The sequence below is a fragment of the Colias croceus genome, chromosome 18 (assembly GCF_905220415.1).
Source record: "Colias croceus chromosome 18, ilColCroc2.1".
In the NCBI taxonomy this organism is placed as follows: Eukaryota; Metazoa; Arthropoda; class Insecta; order Lepidoptera; family Pieridae; genus Colias; species Colias croceus.
Window position 1 is genome coordinate 80,390 of NC_059554.1, and position 21,139 is coordinate 101,528.

The following is a 21,139-nucleotide window of genomic DNA, read 5'->3' on the forward strand; positions in this document are numbered from 1 at the left end:
CATAGAGCAACAATGGTTGGATATTGGTTTGATAGGACAGCGGACAGGCACGTCAATCGGTCGGTGCGGACAGCGGAGGGTCGGTCAAGTTGTCAGCTGTCAAATTCAAAGTGCGTCGCGGGCCACGCATACGCTAGTGTCGCGACTCGCGAACTTCCCCGCGCCCCCGCGCGCCTCTCGCGCCCCGCACCCCGCACCCACGCCGCTTGCGCTCGAGCGCAGATTTTCCCACGCACATTATCGCGAGCCAGAGCTTTAGGCTTGCTGCACACTTCTGAGGTACGCATATCATTTAAAGAGTCGCAGGTGAAACTTAAATATTTTAATACCTAGTGAAAAATTAAGTCTAAATTATAATACAGGGTGTCTCAAAAGAAAGTTTATAATATTTTGTGGACGAATAAAAAAAAAGTAAGCGGTGTATTGAAAAAATGTTTATTAATTACTAGCGGTCCGCCCCGGCTTCGCCCGTGGTACATATTAACGTTTTCTCTACATAAGAACCATCCTCGTACTTCAAGGAATATAATAAAAAAAGAATTATCGAAATCAGTTCAGCCGTTCTCGAGTTATGGAATTACAACGAAAAGTGGCATTGATTTTTATATATTAGACTAGCGGTCCGCCCCGGCTTCGCCCGTGGTACATATTCACGTTTTCTCTACATAAGAACCATCCTCGTACTTCAAGGAATATAATAAAAAAAGAATTATCGAAATCGGTTCAGCCGTTCTCGAGTTATGGAATTACAACGAAAAGTGGCATTGATTTTTATATATTAGATTAAAGTGCATAATTTGGGAATTTATTTCTTAAAAATAATATCGTCCAAATGCAGTCCATTGCGTTCACGGCACTCATTTAATCGAACAGTAAAATTACAGTATTTATGACAGCTCGGCAGGTAGACACAGTGATGGCTGCCATTTCGTGCTGGATATTTTCTTTTAAATGCTCTAGAGAAGTTGGTTTGTTGGCATACACTTTAGATTTAAGATACCCCCACAAGAAATTATCTTTTTCGACTTGACTTGACTGACTTTTTCGAAGACGAAAGGGGGCGTGCAGTTACAGTAAATTCAGAGCGATGGTAGACGAGTTTTTAGTGCCAGCACTGCAAAACTTTCCTGGCTACCAGAGAACATGGTTGCAGCAAGACGGAGCTACATCACACACATCCAATATGTCTTTACCTCGAATTCATGAAATTTTTCCGGGAAAATTGATCTCTAGGAGAGGTGATATAAATTGGCCTCCACGCAGCCCTGATTTAACTCCCATGGACTTTTTCTTGTTATATTAAATTAATTAAAATAGATGATAAATAGGATTGATTTTATCCACATGTTCAAAATTTATCCGCACAATTCCACTTTAACTTATTCTGAGCAAAAGTAGAATGTCATCTTTACTTTCATAATTTTTGTTGTAGATATTTGCATGTTAGAAAATCATATTCTGTAAAGTACCTAACTACTATCTTTTACAACAATATGTGTTGTTGCAAATTAAGAAATCAATCTAAATATGAATACAATAATGTTATAGGTACATAATGGGAAAGTGTTTCTTTCTTTCACGTTGCAACGGAGCGATATTCAGAGTTACTTTTGTGCCTGGAGTGGAGCATAGTGTCCCTAGAGGTAAAGGGTACTAACGACCGGAGTTAATTCTCATTCCAATGGGTATTTCGTTGAGCACGCTGGCGAAAGCTAGTATAATATAAAAGAGAAGTTTGTATATTTCGCTTTAATCTATTATGCTCTATCTATCTATACTCTATCTATACAATGTTGTATCTCCGGTCAAGCCGGATCAATTAGTGGCTTGTTATTCATATTTGACCCATTTAAAAAAAAAAAAACATACACAAAAATTTTGCTCTCCTTTTTAGTGAGGCTTAAACTAAAAAAACGTACATGTACATAGTTATCTGTGTAATACTAGTTATACAATACATAGAGATAATAAAAATATTGTGAAATTTCACAAATTAATAATTATTAAAATGTAGTAGTGTTAGACATTAAAAATAATGTGACGATTGAAATGTCGGCTCGCCTTACGGAGCGAGCGGCCGCAGCGCCTTGTCGCCTTATCGCCTTGTACGGCTCCAGAATACATAACTTTATTGATCGCGTTACATCACATCGATTAAGTAATGAACCTTTAATGAACACTATCATATTTTAAGGTAAACGACACTTTATGACTTTTTGGTACGGAGTTTTTTCTGATTAGCAGCGAATGAGTGAAATATGTCAATCATTATAAAATAACAACCGATTGGCCCAGACTTCGCCCTCGGTACATACACGTACATATAATTAAGTCTAAAGCGCACAGGGATGACGTTGTATCCAATATTAACAGAATTTTTGAAATCGGTTTAGACTCAATGGTTTAGACCTACAATAAGCTACCTACGTTTTACGAGTAGCTGTTCCTGTGATTAGCGTCGCGTCCGCGTTAAAATGTAGAAGCCCTTCTGGCTAACATTGAGAAACACCACACAAAAAAAAAAAAATGTGATTAGCGAGTTCATACAAACAAACAAACTCTTTCACTTTGTATTGTTAGTATAGTTTTATCTGGGATGTAAACAGCATTTTAATTTTTAATTATATGTATATACCAAATATATATTTTCTTTTATTTGTAGACGGGTACATCAGTCACGTCACGCGTGTGAAGGCGGTACCAGTGTCGCCTGGCCGGGCAGCACATGGCCACTCCGGAGCAATTAGTCGAGACTACAGATAAAAACAACAACAGAACAACGTGCTGACATGTTCATCTTGAAACGTTCAAGTGTTTGGTAGCTAAAAGAAATATAATCAGTTGCGTTAAAAGAAAAGGTTAGTAAACCGATAAATTGTCTTATGGTATAACATTTCGTAAAAGTTGAATAGGGATTTTGTATCTGAATCGTCGTCAACACAACTCAATACAAATATAAAAGATAACACGGTTAGAATATTATTATCACAGGAAGATCAATGGACTGTTGCGAATTTTTGTGTCGTTATTGTGATCTCGATAATGATTCTCAAGCATTGAGAGAAAACAATTTTTGTTTAATGAAATCTTATATAATACAAAATCTTCGAGACCTACTTTTAACACCAAATTCGCTAAGCATCCGTGTACGCAAACTCGAGGATCGTCAGTTAAATGTGCGGTGGAAAGTTCGATTCGAGCCTTCACCTCCATTTCCTGAGCCAGAGAGAGCAAAGTCAATAACAATATGTAAATGGAAATAGCCGTGCTACAAGCATCCCAACGATGTAAGAGCACATTCCCCGATGGCCAGCCGCCCTGGGAGCGGATGCGAGCGCCATGTCCGCGCGCAGCAATGCCGCCGCGCCGCCATCCAGCGCCTGGCCGCGGCGGAAGGCCGCGTTGCGTTTGCCTTTAAATGCGCATTATCGCGCCGCTCTGTGACCATACTCGGATCACTCTCTCCATTATCTATTTATATTGAGCTAAATTACTCTGGGAATTTATTTTAAGTTAATTACGCACCTACGTTTAGATCATTTAATATTCTCCTTTTGAGTAGTATAGCTAGCTTTCGAACTATATTCAGGTTCTGTTGTGGTGTTGCTGTGTACATTTTATTTATTGAACTTACTTTTGTTGTATCGTCCCGATTGCTTTTAACTATGTAAGTGAATAGGTTACTTGTTATGTGGTGGACTTTATTGTAATCAATGATAATTTTACAAAAATTAATCCCTATAGATAATTTTGTTCGGGAACCCAGATTTATATATAACTAACGCAAACAGTCAAACGCTAAGTTAATATAGCCGTAAAGTTACTAAATTTTATTAATTTTTGGCAAACATTTCTTAAGTTTTTCTTTCATAAGATTCTTCTCCTGACAAAAACAAAAAACAAAAACGAATTATAAAAATTGGTCCAGCTGTTCACGCGTGAATCGTGATGACATGACCAAGGCAAACAATATACGAAGTGTCTAGTCGTCCGCTAAACGGATGAATAAAATAAATTATTAGTCGTCCGATTACCGGATTACTAGATAACCTTTTAACACTAAAGCTAGCTGTCCGTAAATTTTAAAATAATATGCTGTCACAGCTGTCATAAATTACAAATTAATTACTTTTACTTATTTAGAAATATTTTTAGTAAAATAATTTTAATGAAATTGCTATGGGTAAGTATAAATTATTATTATTTATTAATCTTAATTATTAAATAATAATATATTGTTCAAATAATTAATTGAATCTTAGATCCTGATGTGATTGAAGACATCGAAGAAATTGGAGCAGCGAAAGAAAATAATGATGAAGAAAGGTTAAATATTCAAGAAGGAAGAACGGAACATAATTTAAAAGTCGATGAAAAATTTAACACCTACAACGAGTTAGTAAAAAGAGTTGAGGATTTTCAAAATTCGTCTTACAGCTATTTCTATAAAAGAGATTGTGTGACCATTGAAAAATGTAGAAAACAAGGCGTAAAAAGGTACATTAACCCAGAATTGAAATATTATAAAATCAAGTATTGCTGTATTAATGGAGGGAAAAAGTTTATATCAAAAGGAACAGGAGTAAGAGAGTCAAGTACTTTTCAAAAAAAATGTTCGGCTTCATTTAGCGTTAATGTATCGAAAGACGGAAACAGTTTATTTATTTTATCAACAAATTTACAGCATAATCACCTGGTTACAAAATAATTATTTGACCATCTTCCTCAAGCTAGGAGAATGTCTTTTGAAACAAAATCTAAAGTAAAAGAGTTATTAAATTTAAAAGCCGATAAATATAGAATTAAAAGTTTAATTGAAAAAGAAACAAATAAAATTGTAATTATGAAAGACCTACACAATTTAAACTGTAATAGTAAAGAAAAAAATAAGTTAGATGAAGTACAGAAGATTTTATCGAATGATTACAAAGCTGAGAGTTATTTCTTACTAGAAGAAAATATTTTTAAAGGCATGTTTTTTGCAAAATTTGAAATTTGAAAAAACTATGGATGTCTGCTGAATTCAGTGTCATTACTTCTGATAATTATACTTATTTAATAAATCACGAAATATCGACTATGTAATTTATCATTAATTTATCTATATATATAAAACTCAAAGGTGACTGATATAGTGATCTATCAACACACAGCCCAAACCACTGGACGTATCGGGCTGAAATTTGGCATGCAAGTAGATTTCATAACGTAGGCGTCCCCTAAGAAAGGATTTTATAAAATTCATCCCCTAAAGGGGTAAAATAGGGGATGAAAACTTATACCATGAAAATTTATCTTTTAAACGCAAGCGAAGCTGCGGGAAACAGCTAGTCTCATATAAAACTTTCAAATGGGTATCAATTACAAAAAAGTTGATGATTAAATTAATTGCGTAGTACAGTAAGCGAATAATTTTAGGTTGTGTTTTGGGCTGACGCTGACGCCACTTTCTTATAGGGAAAGTTTACATTAATTTACCGTAGTTCTATGCTTTTTATGAGTAGGTACTGGACCTATGACAGAAGGGTCACGTTAAAAAAAAATTATTGAACAGATTTTTTAATTAAGGTAGCCCCAATCACGCCCCAATAGATATATCACTCCATGTATTTGTATATCTATATTCGTGAATATAGATAAATAGATGTTATCGGAAGATTAAATTATTTTATTCATCCGATAATCGGACGATTAAATTATTTTATTCATCCGATAATCGGACGATTAAATTATTTTATTCATCCGGTAATCGGACGATTAAATTATTTTATTCATCCGGTAATCGGACGACTAATTTTATTTTATTCATCCGTTTAGCGGACGACTAGCACTGTCCAACAATATATTATATCATTTTTTTTATACTATAGATACTTGCGTTACTAAAAAATATGGAACATTGTTCCTAAAAATAAGCTAAGATCGAAATATAGGGCTTTTCAATGTAAGGGCAGATTTTGATGGCCTATTATCCTGGTTATTTCGTTAAAAACATTCGTTTTATTTTTAGGTAAATTACTTACTTGTTATAAACTGAAATGCCATGTGACAATGAGTAATATGCACAAATAGTAAAACTTTGTGATCAAAATAAGCGTTTATTACATAAATAGCATTCAAAGCCGTTTCTTCAAAGTTTGGTGGCCAAAATTTGAGACGATGGATTAGGGCAATAAATAATCGCTCTATATCTGAATGTTCAAGTACCAAATGGAGGTGAACATTGCCGTAGTCCATGTAAGTAAACACTGGTAAACACAAACTACATAACCTGAACCTGTCGATTCCCGACTTGAACTTTTAAAGACTTTAACATACAAAATCGATTGAAAAGAATTAGAGCACAAATATTGTCTTATGATATACCAAGAGTTCCTTTGACCCTGCTAGACTTTTTACTGAGGGCTTTTTAGAATTTGCGGACCTATGGAGGAATCAATTTAACCGGATCTGTGCAGAAATAAATGACATATTATGTAATTCTCACTAAAACTACAAAAAGATGCACTGAAGGTTCGTACCTCAGGGCGATTCAATCTGTTATTGGAAATTCATACTAATTGCGGAACTTCGTTCGCACGTAAGCAGCAACCTGACATCGATGTAAATTATACATTACATTAGGTTACTATTATACATATAATAAAAAGGTAGAGGTACAATCTTGAATTCAATCTTTCTCTGGATTAGATATGAATTTTCCAACATCCTAAATAGTTCAGGAGTTCTTTCCAATGTGTATCGATACGAGGTCATCATAAATGATTACCAGCTGATTTTTTTGTTTTCACTTAGTAAATATTTATATAATTCAACAGACATATTGTCCTACAAATTGCGTAATAAATATTTGAGAACCATCAAATCAAAAAATTTTATCCTCGTTACCTCTGTTAGCTACCGCAATCGAGAGTTTCGTATAGGAAATTATTGGTCGTCTCATCAAAATAAAGCTACTCACGGAAAGTTAGCTTGATAGTAGGTAATCACTTGCAAAAATGGGCGATGGATCCTGAACTAAAATATTAGAATGTCAATCTCAATATTTATGAAGTTACAAGTTTTTTTTGTGAATGATCACTTGCGTCGTCGCGGCCGGGGAACATTTGGAAACAAACGTCGAAGGTTATCGGAAGATTGATGACGGCGAGGTTTGTGAAAGTGTCGGGAGCAGGTGGCCCACCGCTGCGCCCGCGTGCCGGGCCGCCGGGCCGGGCCAGCGCGCGCTCATCTCGCCTTCGGAGCGTTCACAGGTGGAATGTGCAGTTATTGTGAAAGTGCGAGTAGGTACCGCGAGAAAGGAAGCTCTTGTCTATTTCATTGTGTCAATTAGCGAAATCATCAGTTAAGCCCACTTGGGCAATTATATTGAGTCGCATCGGATCCGGTGGATGGTAGTACACGAGATAATGTGTCGCTAGGACACGAGGCTGGTCGTCAGTTCCACGTTAATTAAGAACATTAAACGGTCAATGAATGCGCCCGCGCCGCTCACACGCGACTCCCGGCCGCTATCTCCCTATTATGCGTAATTCTATAGCCGCTGTCGCCTCTTCAAATGTAATTTGCATTTTTGTTTTAATCGTCACTTTTTTGCTCAATTTTGATGTTCATAATTTAAGCACGTTAATTTTAATACATTATATTAACTTTTTACCACTATCCCAGCCTTTTCCTGATTATGAAAAATATTTTTTGAGAAATCTATTGAGAATTTTTTTTTTTGTTTACTTTCCTATCTGACCTATTTAAGTAATATGGTAATTCTTAATGACTCTAGGTACATCCATTATTATATGGTGGAATAGTCTTTGTTTACATTTATAATTTGTCATGATTCGGAGTCTATTGACTCTACAAGACTAATTCTGGATAACAATTCGTTCAGTGAGCTTAAAATGATATTATTGAATCCGGTGGATCGCAGCGCGAAGGGAACAGCTGGAGCACCTACTTGCAGCAGGCAGGCGAGGGCGAGGGCGAGCAGCAGCGGCGCGTGCCGCTCGGCGCGCGGGCGCATGGGGTCAGCGAGGCGCAGGGCGCCGGCGCCGGGAGCGCGCCCGCATGCCGCGCCTGGTCGCCAGCAACCACACTGCACTGCACTGTCTGCACCAGCACTGGCTCGGAGCCCACTCGCGCGCCGCGCCAACTGTCGCGTGGGGTGACGTATCGTGTGGAGGGCGCGAGACGTGTGCTCGCCGCGGGGCCCAGAGAGGCACTGCCGGCCCGCGCCGCTGCTCCCCGCGCCCCGCCCCACACCCGGCCCACCAGAAGGCGGTCGACCGCCGATCCTCATCTCGACTACGTCGTACGCTCACGATTCACTTTACCATCCCGGGCCGAGATCGTTTAGCGCATTCGAAAGATTATACAGTTATTACTTGTCCTGCGCCGCATACTAAACGCGCCGTTTTGTTGCAAACGATACGAGTCCACGTATTCATCTTTAAATATTAAAACGCTAAAGTTTAGATGTTTCAAACACAGAGACTGCAAGCTAAAGTTTTTGCGTGTTTACAGAATTCTTATATCAATGTAGGCTAGCAATAATGAAAACCGACTAGAACAGATTTAATAATACTTTAAATTTAGTCAACATGAGTTTATTTCACTCGACAATATAGGTACCTACCTAGTGGACGTAGGTATATTAATCAGTAGGCAGGTCGTCCGCGGCACGACGACGCGGACGGCGCGCAGATCAACTAACGTGAATCCGAATTAGTTCCATCCATTAAGCCAACTTTAACATTCAACCTACGTCGCGATACATTCGATTAGACAAACAAAAAATCAAATTAATTCCACTCCATTACAGATTAGTGGCTCTGTGGAGCCTCATGTCGAGAATGCGTTCCTACTTTATTTCAATTCGTACAAATATTTTCATAAGCACTAAACTGGTTTGGATATTAATAAATAATCACTTTTTGAATACCTAAGTCAATCATATTTTTCTTTTAATAATTTGCGAGTTCAAGTAGGTAGGTATCATTTATAAAGAATTGAACGTTTTTTATGTGGTTTTGGTGACTATGAAGATTCGTAGCACTTCGTAGAAGTTTGGCAACATGTCGGGACTGTGTTGTCATAATATTATTAGTATAACCTTTATATCTAACTACCTATAAATATAATTATATTTTTTATTTATATAATTATAAACTACAATAATAGGTATATTATATTGCCCTTCATCATATTATAGACAGTCGGTAGGTAATCATTTAATTTAAAGTAATTTTTTATAGTTATCGCTATTTTACAATAGAAAAGCTTTTTAGAAATATTTAAGCCCTTGCATACACTTTTGAAAACCGAAGTTACTGACAATAAGATAGATAATAGTCAATGATCAAATCACGATCTTTAGATAATTCCTCGATGATTATAATACATATTACTTATATGATGCGAGTTAATAGTGCGTGTTGGTTTGGCCACTGTCCGCCGGGGGCGCGGGGGCGCCGGGCCGGGGCCGGAACACAATAGAGATGATTGCGGCCCGCGGCGTCGCGCATATACCACGCGATTGATTACCAAGTAGTTTTCCTTGTGCATCTAATTACTTAATTGGCTGCGATTAAAGAAGCATTTGTAATAAGTAAGAATTATAATTGATAGAGGCGAACGGAATTTGGACGAGTTTAAAACTTTACCTTCATTTAGATATCCACTATGATTGTGTTTTATTGAGCAACCTATACAAGCGCACTAGTTAGCTTTTTATACTTGCCGAGAAAAACGTTTTTTGTATGTAAGGGTATTGAGCTCCAACGAGATTATAGTACTTAGGTAATGAATGATTATATGATTTTCAAAAGAAAGTTCCTAAATGTATAACCAAAAGCTTCAATGACCTCCGGGTTAAGGGGGGTTAGGCGGTCAGCGAAAATTCAGCTATTCGGGCCTGAGGTAAGCGGTGAGGGGGTCCGCGTTTAGTATGGAATCAACGTGCTCGAAACTAAAAATCGTAAGCGCCATTCACATTTTTATCAAAAAGTGAATGAAAATATTTAGTATTTTCAAAATCTAAAACAGTCACGAAATCGACAAGGTAAATACCTATGTATTTGTGATTTTATACGAATTATTATCGTAAAATACGGTTGTAATGAGCATTTATATGATATTTTAGAGATAACTTCAGGATTTTTTTTTATCGAGCAAAATTTTTCCAATCGTGTTTTGGAAACAGTCATCCCATCACACATACGTTCTGTAATACATATTAGAAATTCCAGTGCGAAAAAACTTCAATATTTTCAATTATAGCTCACAGAAAACAGTCCATTTTGCCGTGTTCACCTACTAAGGGCCCTTAAAAAGAGTGTGTATGTTTTTGATCGAACCATATAACGCGTTACATGATTGATTGAAGCTGCTCAATTCCCCTGACACGACGGCAGGGAACCGTCCCCCGTTCAGCCGGCAGCCGCACCGACCGAGTGTCGGTAACGAGAGCCATTGTGCCGCAATCAGCCGACCCGCGGCCCGCCGCTGCCGTTCACCACGCACCGCCAAATTGATTTATTGTTCTAACGATTAGCAGATACGTTAATAATGTTCAACCGATCACTTTGGGCTGGTTTTGATATTTTTGAGATTTTGATTGATGAGATATTTGACTGGTAGGTGAGTAATGACTTAATCCATTGACATTGTTCGTCGGTCGGCAATCAACGTATCAACTGCTACAAATAGTTCACAACGAAATAATATTTAAGGAATATTAAATTCCAAGACGTGTTCGGTACCTTATTGTCGCATTACCTTCAGTAATGTCGCCTCTACACATAGGCCAGCGCATTCGCCAGCGCGCTGGCGGTGCGCTTGCAAACGCGCTTGTGAGTAATCCACACATTGGAAGGTCGTTCAGTATGGTTTGGTTCGAGCCAATGTGCGGACGGATTCAAAATGGATGTAACAAACAAAGAAATAAACACACTTTCACATTTATAATATTAAAATAATATTAAAGTAGGATGCTCTTTGTGAAGTAAAACATTGTGAGGAAAACGGCATGTCCAAGAACCTTATTTATTTGGCACTTTTAATACATACAACATTTTTATTTTTATGGTACTTATTTTTTGGGTTCCACAGGCAGTTTTAACTCTGATAGAGCTCAATAAATTTAAATGTTTCCTCATTACTCATATTGTTCGCCATTTTGTCAAGTTAGGTGTTAATTCGCCGCAAGAAAAAAACGTGCACTCCTGATCGCTGCTACAGTCAAACTGATCGCGCGGCCAATGTGTGGATAGTGCGCCAAGCTTGCGACAAGTGTCCTTTGATGTTTCCGACACCGCGCGGCAAGCTCGCAAGCGCGCTGGCCAACGTTCAAATACCTACCACCAGCGCGCGAACGCCCGTTCTACACATTGGACAAGTGCATGTGCCAACGCGCTTGCCAACGCGTTGGCCTATGTGTAGTGCCGGCATAACATATCCACTGATCACTTGGAGTGAGATTCGTCATTAGGTAGATCCATCACATCTCCTGATCTCTGTCGTGTTGCCAGTTATATGCCCGCTGCCTGCTGCAGCTGCCAGGTGCCGCAGGAGGACAGCGCGATGCTTATCGCGCGTCATACGCGGCCTGTCGCTGCTGGGGACTGTGGTGACAGGTAAATGGACGGAAATCGGCCGGCAGCCGTCGGCGGGCCTCATGTGGACGAGCCCGCTAATTGCGACCGTCTCTCGCAATATGTAAATAGCTCTTAATTACTGTTTTTGAATTATGAAACCTGTGCAATGGAGGAATGATTATAATCCAAAGAAATAAAAATAAACACAATCTGGGTAGGTACTTATTCGGAGCCGATAGAGACGTCAAGCGAGTTGTCATCTGCCGAGTCGGCTCGATACCTGCAATAATTTTTACACAATATAACGAAAGGCGAGGCCGGCTCGCCACGATAAACCCGGCCTAATGAGACACCTCACAAATTGTCACCCGGTGACCCGCGATCACTGCAACGCTTTAATGGGCGTTTTAGTGAATTCAATGTTGATCAAAAAACAGATACCGTTGTTTTTACTTACTCACTGTCACATTTGCACTTGTGCTTGTAAACCTACAAAGATACTTCACAAAATAAACGTTCATTCAATTATTGAACGTTTTTATGAGCTCGTAAAACATAAGATATATGTCATTCGACTTCTTAAATACTATCTACTCACTTCAAGACTGCTAAATACTGATCACACACATTATGAGAAAGTGTATCATTGTATCTCAAATTTTGTTATTACTCATGGCTCTTACAGCATCATGGCTCGGCATCGTTCAGGTTACAAGTTAAATAATATTTTATAATATGCATGAATTACGTATCAACCGGTATTGCAACTGATTTTATCTTTATGTTAAAACATAATGAATTCATTCTCACGGTTCCAAAATAAATATTTATTACTAACGTATTTTTCATCAGGCCGGCCGCCGGGTCGCGCGACGGCGCGGGCGCCTCCATCTAGCAGCGGCGCGAGATAACAAAACATGTTGCAAAATTGCAAATTGACGAGTTTCAAGTATTTGTAATATAGAGGTACCCTAACCCAAGAGCTATTCAATAAAAAATATATGAGGATATGTAAAATTGTAAACGCAAAATCAATTTGCATACACTTTTCAATAATTATATAAAATATTATAAAAGCGCGATTATAAATATCTATATACCTACCATTAAACTATTTAATTATTACTCATTCAACTTTTAAAGAAATTTTTCAATCGATCTAATTAGAATACCCAAAGAAAAGGCAAAAACGACATGAACAAGGTAGTAATAAATCTATCCTTCTCAAAATCTAATTAACTTTTTACAACGAATGTCGATAGTCACACACGCACGAACACGTGTACGTCTAGCCACGTGTCGGTGTGGGGGTGTGCGTGCAGCTCCTCGTCCAGCGCTGCGCGAGTGTGCGTGTGCGCGCGTGTGTGCGCGGGAGCGGTAGGGTTATGTTGTCGGGGCACGCCGCGGCCGCCCGTTTAATTAAAATACCGAAGGCGCGGGCGACCGCGGGGCGAGGCGCCGCGCGGGGGACGAACCTGCCCTCGACGCGGAAAAGGATTTTAATTAAATCAGATGACCACCTTCGAGTGATATCTCTGAAGATATGTCTACGCGCGGAGCCCGACGCGAGGCTGCTACATCAGATCTGAAGGTTCGATACGAGATACTCTTAGATTCATTAATCCACCGTGCGTAGCGGTACCGTTGGCTCACTTTACCTTATCGAACGTTCCCATACTGAAAAAGTTTGGAGGAAATGCAAAAGAACTCGATGGTCATTGTTGTTCGTATGCTGTCAGCTGTTTTTCGAGATGAGCTCGAAGGGTAAGACACAATCGTGAGTGCCCCGGGGTCTACAACGGGTACCGTAGCGCGGCCCGCGGCGGGCAGTGCGGCCGCTCGCCTGCCTTGCCGCTGGCGACGCGCTCCATTCATACCGCACACCTACCCGCTGCCATCAATGGTAGCCTTACACCCCGTCTACCTTTCAAACGATTCGTACTCTAGGACTACATTGTTAACAATCATGATCGATACTCACCTAACGTGGCTTATGTTCATGAGCCAAAGTTATTTTATTGAACGCACGAAATAATTATATTTTATCGTCTCTCATAATAATATATATATATATTATGTTCATCATCGAACTGGTTAATGGTTCATGAAATTAAGATTAGTAGCGCTCCGCCCCGGTATCGCCCGTGTTAATCTATACAAATATTATAAAGCCTAAGAGTTTGTTTGTTTGTTTGAATGCGCTTATCTTAGATAGCCCATTTATCGAGGAAGGTTATAGGCTATATATCAATACGCTAAGACCAACAGGAGCGGAGCCACGCGGGTGAAACCGCGAAGCGCAGCTAGTAATTATATTATGTAGAGCCTTTAGCAGTAAAGGATCACGTAGGTCGTAGACATGTAACAACCAAGTCGTAGACATGTAACAACCAAGTCGTAGACATGTAACAACCAAGTCGTAGACATGTAACAACCAATAGCTGTTTTGAAATCGGTCCAATACACACTGAAATTAGCGCGTTCAAAAAATAAACAACCTCTTAAACTTCATAGTACACGTATAGATAGTGTATATATTTATAAATAAAAATAAATCGTTGTTGAAAGCAATAGACAATCTTGTGTATCTCCATTCGCTTGTAACCAAATCAAAACAAAAAAAAAATGTGATTCGATAGAGCCATATTATTGTTATTAATTTGGGAGGAGCTGAGGACAGCGTCGTGATGGATGATAAACAGTGCATTGTGTAGCGCTGGACAAATTGAGTGAGTGCGTGTGGTCGGGCTCGCGACCGGTCCGACCGTCCGAGTGCACACAAGCCTCTTGAGCCTCGCTGGAGAACGCCTCACATTGGGAAAACTGCTTGTAACCACTATACCTATCAAGCATAATCACAGTGACACGCGAAGCGCTGGACGCTAGGATTAATTCCTAAAGTCTTCGCAGTTCAGCTTTCAGCTCAACTAAAACACCTCACTTCAATTTAGGTGCCATGGGAACTGAAATATGATCATTCATCGATAATTTTAGAATTGTAAAATTTACAAATGAATTGTTAGCAGCGGGCGGGCGCTGGGACCGGTCGCGCGCCCTCCCTCCCTCCCCCGCCGCTCCCCCGCACAGTTCCAGGGCGCAATCTCGGCATCCCGTTTATTTTTAGCCGACTGGTCGCGTCACTCCTACCTGTCGGCCACAGACCTTCTCGGTTGCATCACTCGCCAATTTGCGCAACCAGCTCCAACTTCACTTTTTTATCGGGAACTACGGATCGATAGAGATTTCGTTGATAGTCGAAGAACATTTCGTACAAGGAATATTATGAAGAAATTGTATTATAATATTATGTTATAATCTTTTGAAGTATCTATCACAATTAAAATCACAATAAGCAATTGTTAGGTTTGTCAATGAAATGCGAGCTGTCCTAACTCCTAGCAGAGTGAGCATCACCGCGGCCGAGGCGCGTTCCCTCACGGGCCGGCGCGTGAGCGGCCTGTCAACTGCGCCGCCACTTCTCGGAAACGACACCTACCCGCCCGTGCGCGATGCACAGATCTCAAATTGTTGCTAACATTTGCCTTATTCTACAGAATATCGTCCTATTCAATACAAATTGATAAAACGAACGCTTTGAAAGCATAACTCTCGGGTATCATCGATATATTCGTATTTAACCGCATCAAAAACTATTTCCGAAGTACAAAACCATTAAATGAAATGAGATCTTGCAAATGTAAAATTGGATTAAAGCAAGACGTGCTAAACGTAAAATTATCGATGAGCGTATAAAGGCGAGGTTATAAAGCGAACATCACTCGTCGATAAGCTGGCTGTGAAATGAAATAGAAATTGTTTATGGTTGCTTGTCAAGCGTCGATGCGCGGCAGAGGTCGCGGCCGGCATGATCGATCGCCTGCGCACACGCGGAAAATTCGCTATTCTACCTTTCATTTGTGAAATACATGACGTGTGTGCAATACATGTGCACAGAGAAATGTAGTTCAACTTAACTTTTGTCCGTAACTGTGCAACAATAGATATTACAAAAGTCTATATTGTTATTCAGAGGTCTTAAAGTTTTTATTGTTCATTAGCTAATGAGAATGAAGTTATCTGTTCTGTTGAATCGTAATTAGTAGAAATGATAAGGGTTAGCAACGCAATGTGACAATGGAGCGACTTACTCTGCTTTTGCCAAACGTGTCCCATCGCCCATGTTCTACCACTAATCAGTCCTTCTATAATTTAATATTATAATTTATTAACAGTGAGAGAGGTTAATTCCTTAATCGAATAAAAGGTGCTTATCTTCTAAATATATAAAACTCAAAGGTGACTGACTGACTGACATATTGATCTACCAACGCACAGTCCAAACCACTGAAATTTGGCATGCAGGTAGATGTTAGGACGTAGGCATCCCCTTAGAAAGGATTTTGATAAATTCTACCCCTAAAGGGATAAAATTGGGCATGAAAGTTTGTATGAAGTATGTTATGATGTATAGGCATTCGTTACGAACCATATTGATCCTAACACAGCCAGGCCATACAGTCACGTTAGGGCATGCCACACAACGCAATGCCACACCACGAAACACCACGCCACGCCACGTTACGCCACATCATGCCACGCTTCATTGAATTTTTTTTTAAAGAAGAGCGTGATCTAAAATCGATATCCCAGCCAGTCGCAAGTCGGATTAATCGCCGCGAGTTTACATAATATTTGACAGATCTTGTTGTTTTATTATTTTGCATGCTAGCTGTTTAGTTGCTGCTATGCTGCTGATATTTTAAGTTTCCAGTAAAGACATTCCAATGTATCTTCTTGATCTTGCGCGTTATGTTGTTGCTTTAAGTTAATTGCATATTACAATCGAGCGATGCTGCAGGAATCTATGCGGGTCCATTGTCCTTGAAATGTGGAGCTGAGCTCGGCGAGGTGGCGGATGCTCGGTCGCGCCGCGAATATTGATGTCGCGCGCGGCTCGAGATAGCCGCACGTCGCGCGCCGGCCGCAGCGAGCCGTGTGCGGTGTGACTCACCCGACGGCTCATCTAGGGTCCGACTTTCGTTAAACGAGAACTCTTAGTGTCCTGGCCGTTTGTCTCGGTGGAAAATTAGTTGGCTCCGTTCGAACAAGCGAGGGTAATGAACTATAATTATTTATCGAACGAAATGGCATATTTTTGTAGTGCATTTTTTGTGGCCATAATTATAATGAAACAGATGCCAACCGATTTATCAAATATTAAAACCGCTTCGATCCAGCGCAAAAACTGCATCTGCGCAGTGACAGGTGAAATCAGTTTTGACAGGCGCTCTTAGGATTTAATTTCGCATTAAAACCTCGTGTCGTTCAACAATACATCAATGTCTTAATTTATTTGCATCGTAGAGGATTATCGGCATAGCGATCGTATCGCCCACGCCCGCTGGCTCGGGCTCAATAATCCTTTCGCAAACTCGGACGAATCTATTAGTTGCGCAATATGCAATACGAGGGTCATGCCAAAAGTTGTTAGATGCTCTTTACTTAATAATTTGATACTGGCAAGTTATACACCATCGTAAACACTAGTTATTTAGTGTCTAATTTAAATATGGAACATATTTGATTTCAAATATTTTTTGCTCATAAAGGCTTATTTTTGTGACAATCTGGCGGGAATTTGCTTGCAACAATGGAACTCAATCCACGAGATTTTCGCGCTATGATTTATTATGACTATAAAAAAGGTTTATAGCCGCAAGAATGTTTTAAACTTTTGGTTACTACTTTTGGTGAATCTGCTTGTTCACGAGCAACAGTTTTTAATTGGTTTGCTGAATTCAAAAGAGGACGGGGAAGCTTTGAAGATGAAGCGAGGACAGGTCGGCCGCCAACCGCAGTCACTAAAGAAAATATTCAAGCAACTGAAAAATTTATTCGCGAAAACCGACGAATTACATATGTAGAGCTTGAGCGAGAACTGGGGCCTTAGACAAACGTTAGTAACGCCATGGAATAGAAACTGCTAACGCTAATTATTGACATAAGCTCATGACATTTTGGTAATGGTTCGATCACACTACCAACGACGCAGACGACAACGACCAAAGTTCCAATCTTGCCGAAATTTGTTCAAAATCAATATTAAAATCTCCCGTCATTCTGGTACTCAGGAATAAAAAAATTCGAGGTCAATTAATAAAAAGAAATAGGGTTTTTTGCGATTTTCGCCGAGACGGTAAGTTTATCATACAATCACCTGAACCAAAATTGTATATAATCTAATTATCTATAAAAAAGGTTAAATACATTTTTTTCTAGGAGCCACCGTTTCTATGAAAAACCTGTTTGTTTATCCATTGATCTCAAATTTTTTTTTTCCAAACACCAATACGACAGGAAATTCTTAAATTTCATTTTTAATTGTGTTTTGCACAATTTTATTTAATTGCGACTGGATGAAAATTTTGTTCGTGGTCGTCGTTGTCGTTGGTAGGGTGACCGAATCCTTATGCAAAACATCATACGCTTATGTCAATTTCTATCGATAGCGTATTCTATTCCTTGGCGTTTTGCCGTTTGGCTAAGGCCCCTGGGTATTGGATCAGCAGCGTTGCAAACCATTATTCATGATCACCTTTCTCTCCGTAAGCGTTGTTCAAGATGGGTGCCGCACAAACTGACCGATGAGCAGAAAGACCGCCGGGTAGATTGGTGCCGATTTATGATAGATAAATTCGACGGAGGCGAGAAGAAAAACGTATACGATATACTTACAGGTGACGAAACATGGCTGTATAACTACGACCCCGAAACAAAACGACAATCGACTGTATGGTGCTTCGATAATGAACCAACACCAACGAAATGTCGTCGTGCACGCAGCACGCAAAAACAAATGATTGCCTCGTTTTTTTGTAAGACCGGCCATATCGCTACTGTAGTGCTAGAGGATCAAAAAACAGTTAATTCTGAGTGGTATGTGTCAATTTGTGCCCCCTCAGTATTGTCAGCTTGGTGTGACAAGCGACCGAAGTCAGGAACCCGGCACCTTCTTTGGCACCACGACAACGCCTCGGCGCACACGTCCGCCAGAACACTTGATTTTTTTAATACAAAAAATGTGTCTATCCTGCCTCACCCGCCATACTCTCCTGACTTGGCACCTTGTGATTTTTACTTGTTCCCCAAAATTAAAGAAAATTTGAAAGGAAATAGATTTGAGAGCAAGGAAGATGCACTGGCTACCTATAATTTCGAAATTTCCGAGGTATCTGGAAAAGAGTGGTCTGAGGTGTTTTCCAAGTGATTTAAACGTATGGAAAAGTGTATACGTGCTCGGGGTGAATACTTTGAAAAGATAGATATAAGTAACAAATAATAAATATTATGGTTTTCGAGTATCTAGTTTTTTTTGGCATGCCCCTCGTATGCGTGAGAACGCGACACCCGCGACACAGCGCCGCCGCTGCAGCAGGCGACTCCCCGTGGATGGAGTGCATTGCGCGCTGCACTGCGCCCCGCGCGTGCGGTTCGCGCGCCCACCGAGCAAAGAGAGCAAGGGAGAGCAACATGCTCCGACACAAATCGTTGCTCGTCGAAGTGAGTGATGAAGGATAAGTGGTCATATTGAACGAATATTTAAACACATTAGATGTTTATTTAGGACTCTCTGGTATGCACTCCCAGTACTCATATTTTTTCGTTTATTAATTGATCTGTTAAATCTCCCCGAATCTTAAATTAGTATGTTCAATCATATAATATTTCTATCAGCCAGTATAATATTATATTTAGTGAGCAATTTTAGTTTATTAATAATCGTTTCATGTTGAATTATATTCGGGTGCGCCCGCCTACTTTAACGTTGCAAAATTATCTGCTCATATAATTATCTGCCAATCAATTTATTATTAATCCATTATATAATTGGAGATGGAACAGCTGTCTGTTGCCGACTGCCCACGCCCGAGCTCGGCGACACGGGCAGATTGCGGGGCTGGAGCGTTGTTTGCACAAACAGCACTGAAGATACACACTACTTAGCGTCGAATCCAAAGTTTGTTAAACTAGCAAGAGCGTTTCACCGACCGCTGATCGCTGGAGCCGGCCAGGTGCGCGAGTCGCGGCGCCCATATACCCTTCCGCGTAGGGTTGACGATCCGTAATATAAATAGTATAATTTGACCAAAAGGTTTTCGGAATTAATTTCAAGGAAAATCATATCTAAACGAATTCAGGCCATAAAAATACAACATGAATTATCATACAACAGGCTGCTAAAAATGTTTGTCAGGGAAAAGCACAGCTTAAATTTGTTATTACACAGAGTACACGATTAAAATATAACGTCATAGATCTAATGGTTGTTTCAAAAACAAACACTTAAAGCACACGTAAGAGTTGGCAGCCCTAGAGGGGGCGAGCGGTCGTCCTGTTTGTGTCCTGTTGGTCCTGTTTGCTCGACGAACACCAAATATTGTTGGATGATGATACGCCATTTACGCGTGTCGCTCCGTTGATGAAATCGACACGTCCCCCCCTTCACCCCGCACCCCACGCTGCACCCCGCACCTCACCCCCCGGACACCTGCGCACTCGGTACAATGCATGAGCCTTGAGAAACCTGTGCTTTTTATTTTTTTTTCAGTATCGCGTCTGTTACAGTCACCGAGACTTGAAAAATGTTGCTTCAAGTTTTTGAAAGCTGCCTCTCTCCATAAAGTTTGTGGAGAACCAAAGTGATTCTTTGCAATGCATCGTTATTTTACAGAATATATCTAAGCTAAGTAAAGCAATTCATGTTAATCAATAAAGTTGTTTGATATTTATTTATTAACTAGGTATATTTTACACTATTTCAAATGGTAGAGCATTCGTTTGTTTTGTACCTTGGTCCAATAGGTACATCGAACAATAAAATATACGATTATTTTTAGTTTTTTGGCACAAATGACAGGATTTCAGTACACAGCTCAATTCCAAATAAGATTTGAATGTAGAATTTTAGTAGTAATCTCATATATTAGGTATACTCGTGGAACAAAAGGTACTAGAAATTTGTTCGAGTAAATTTTCAGTTACAACATTAGGGCAGTAGAGGGTATTTGAACATATAAATGAAGATAATATTATATCTTTATATTATATATTATATCTTAAGAGGAAAATAACATTATATCTAATCCATACTAATATTATACATGCGAAAGTAACTCTGTCTGTCTGTTACTCAATCACGCCTAAACTACTGAACCAATTTGCATGAAATTTGTTATGGAGATATTTTGATACCCGAGAAAGGACATAGGCTACCTTTTATTGCGAAATATGTACCACGGGCGAAGCCGGGGCGAACCTCTAGTAATTAATATTATAAATGCGAAAGTGTGTTTATTCGTTTTAATGTGACATGGCCATGGCCCATGGGTAACTTTTGACAGCGGTGAAACGAATCATACTAATGCGAATTTAACATCAGGGGAATCCGCGGGCAAAGAAAAATATATGAATATTGTTTTAAATAAAAATGATGATGATGATATTATTCATGAAATTAATAATAATTCCATAATTCCAGGGCCCTGGTG

At 39.6% G+C, this 21,139-nt stretch overlaps 1 protein-coding gene across 1 annotated transcript in view; it reads right to left on the reverse strand.

Annotated features, from left to right (window-relative positions):
* The window catches only part of LOC123699939 (protein serrate), a 50,391-nt gene extending 42,186 nt beyond the window's left edge, over positions 1-8,205 (reverse strand). Inside the window, exon 1 of the mRNA XM_045646986.1 lies at positions 7,955-8,205. Coding sequence (XP_045502942.1) covers positions 7,955-8,020 — 66 coding nt within the window. The 5' untranslated portion in view covers positions 8,021-8,205. The remainder of the gene's footprint in view (positions 1-7,954) is intronic.
* Positions 8,206-21,139: the final 12,934 nt, after the last annotated feature.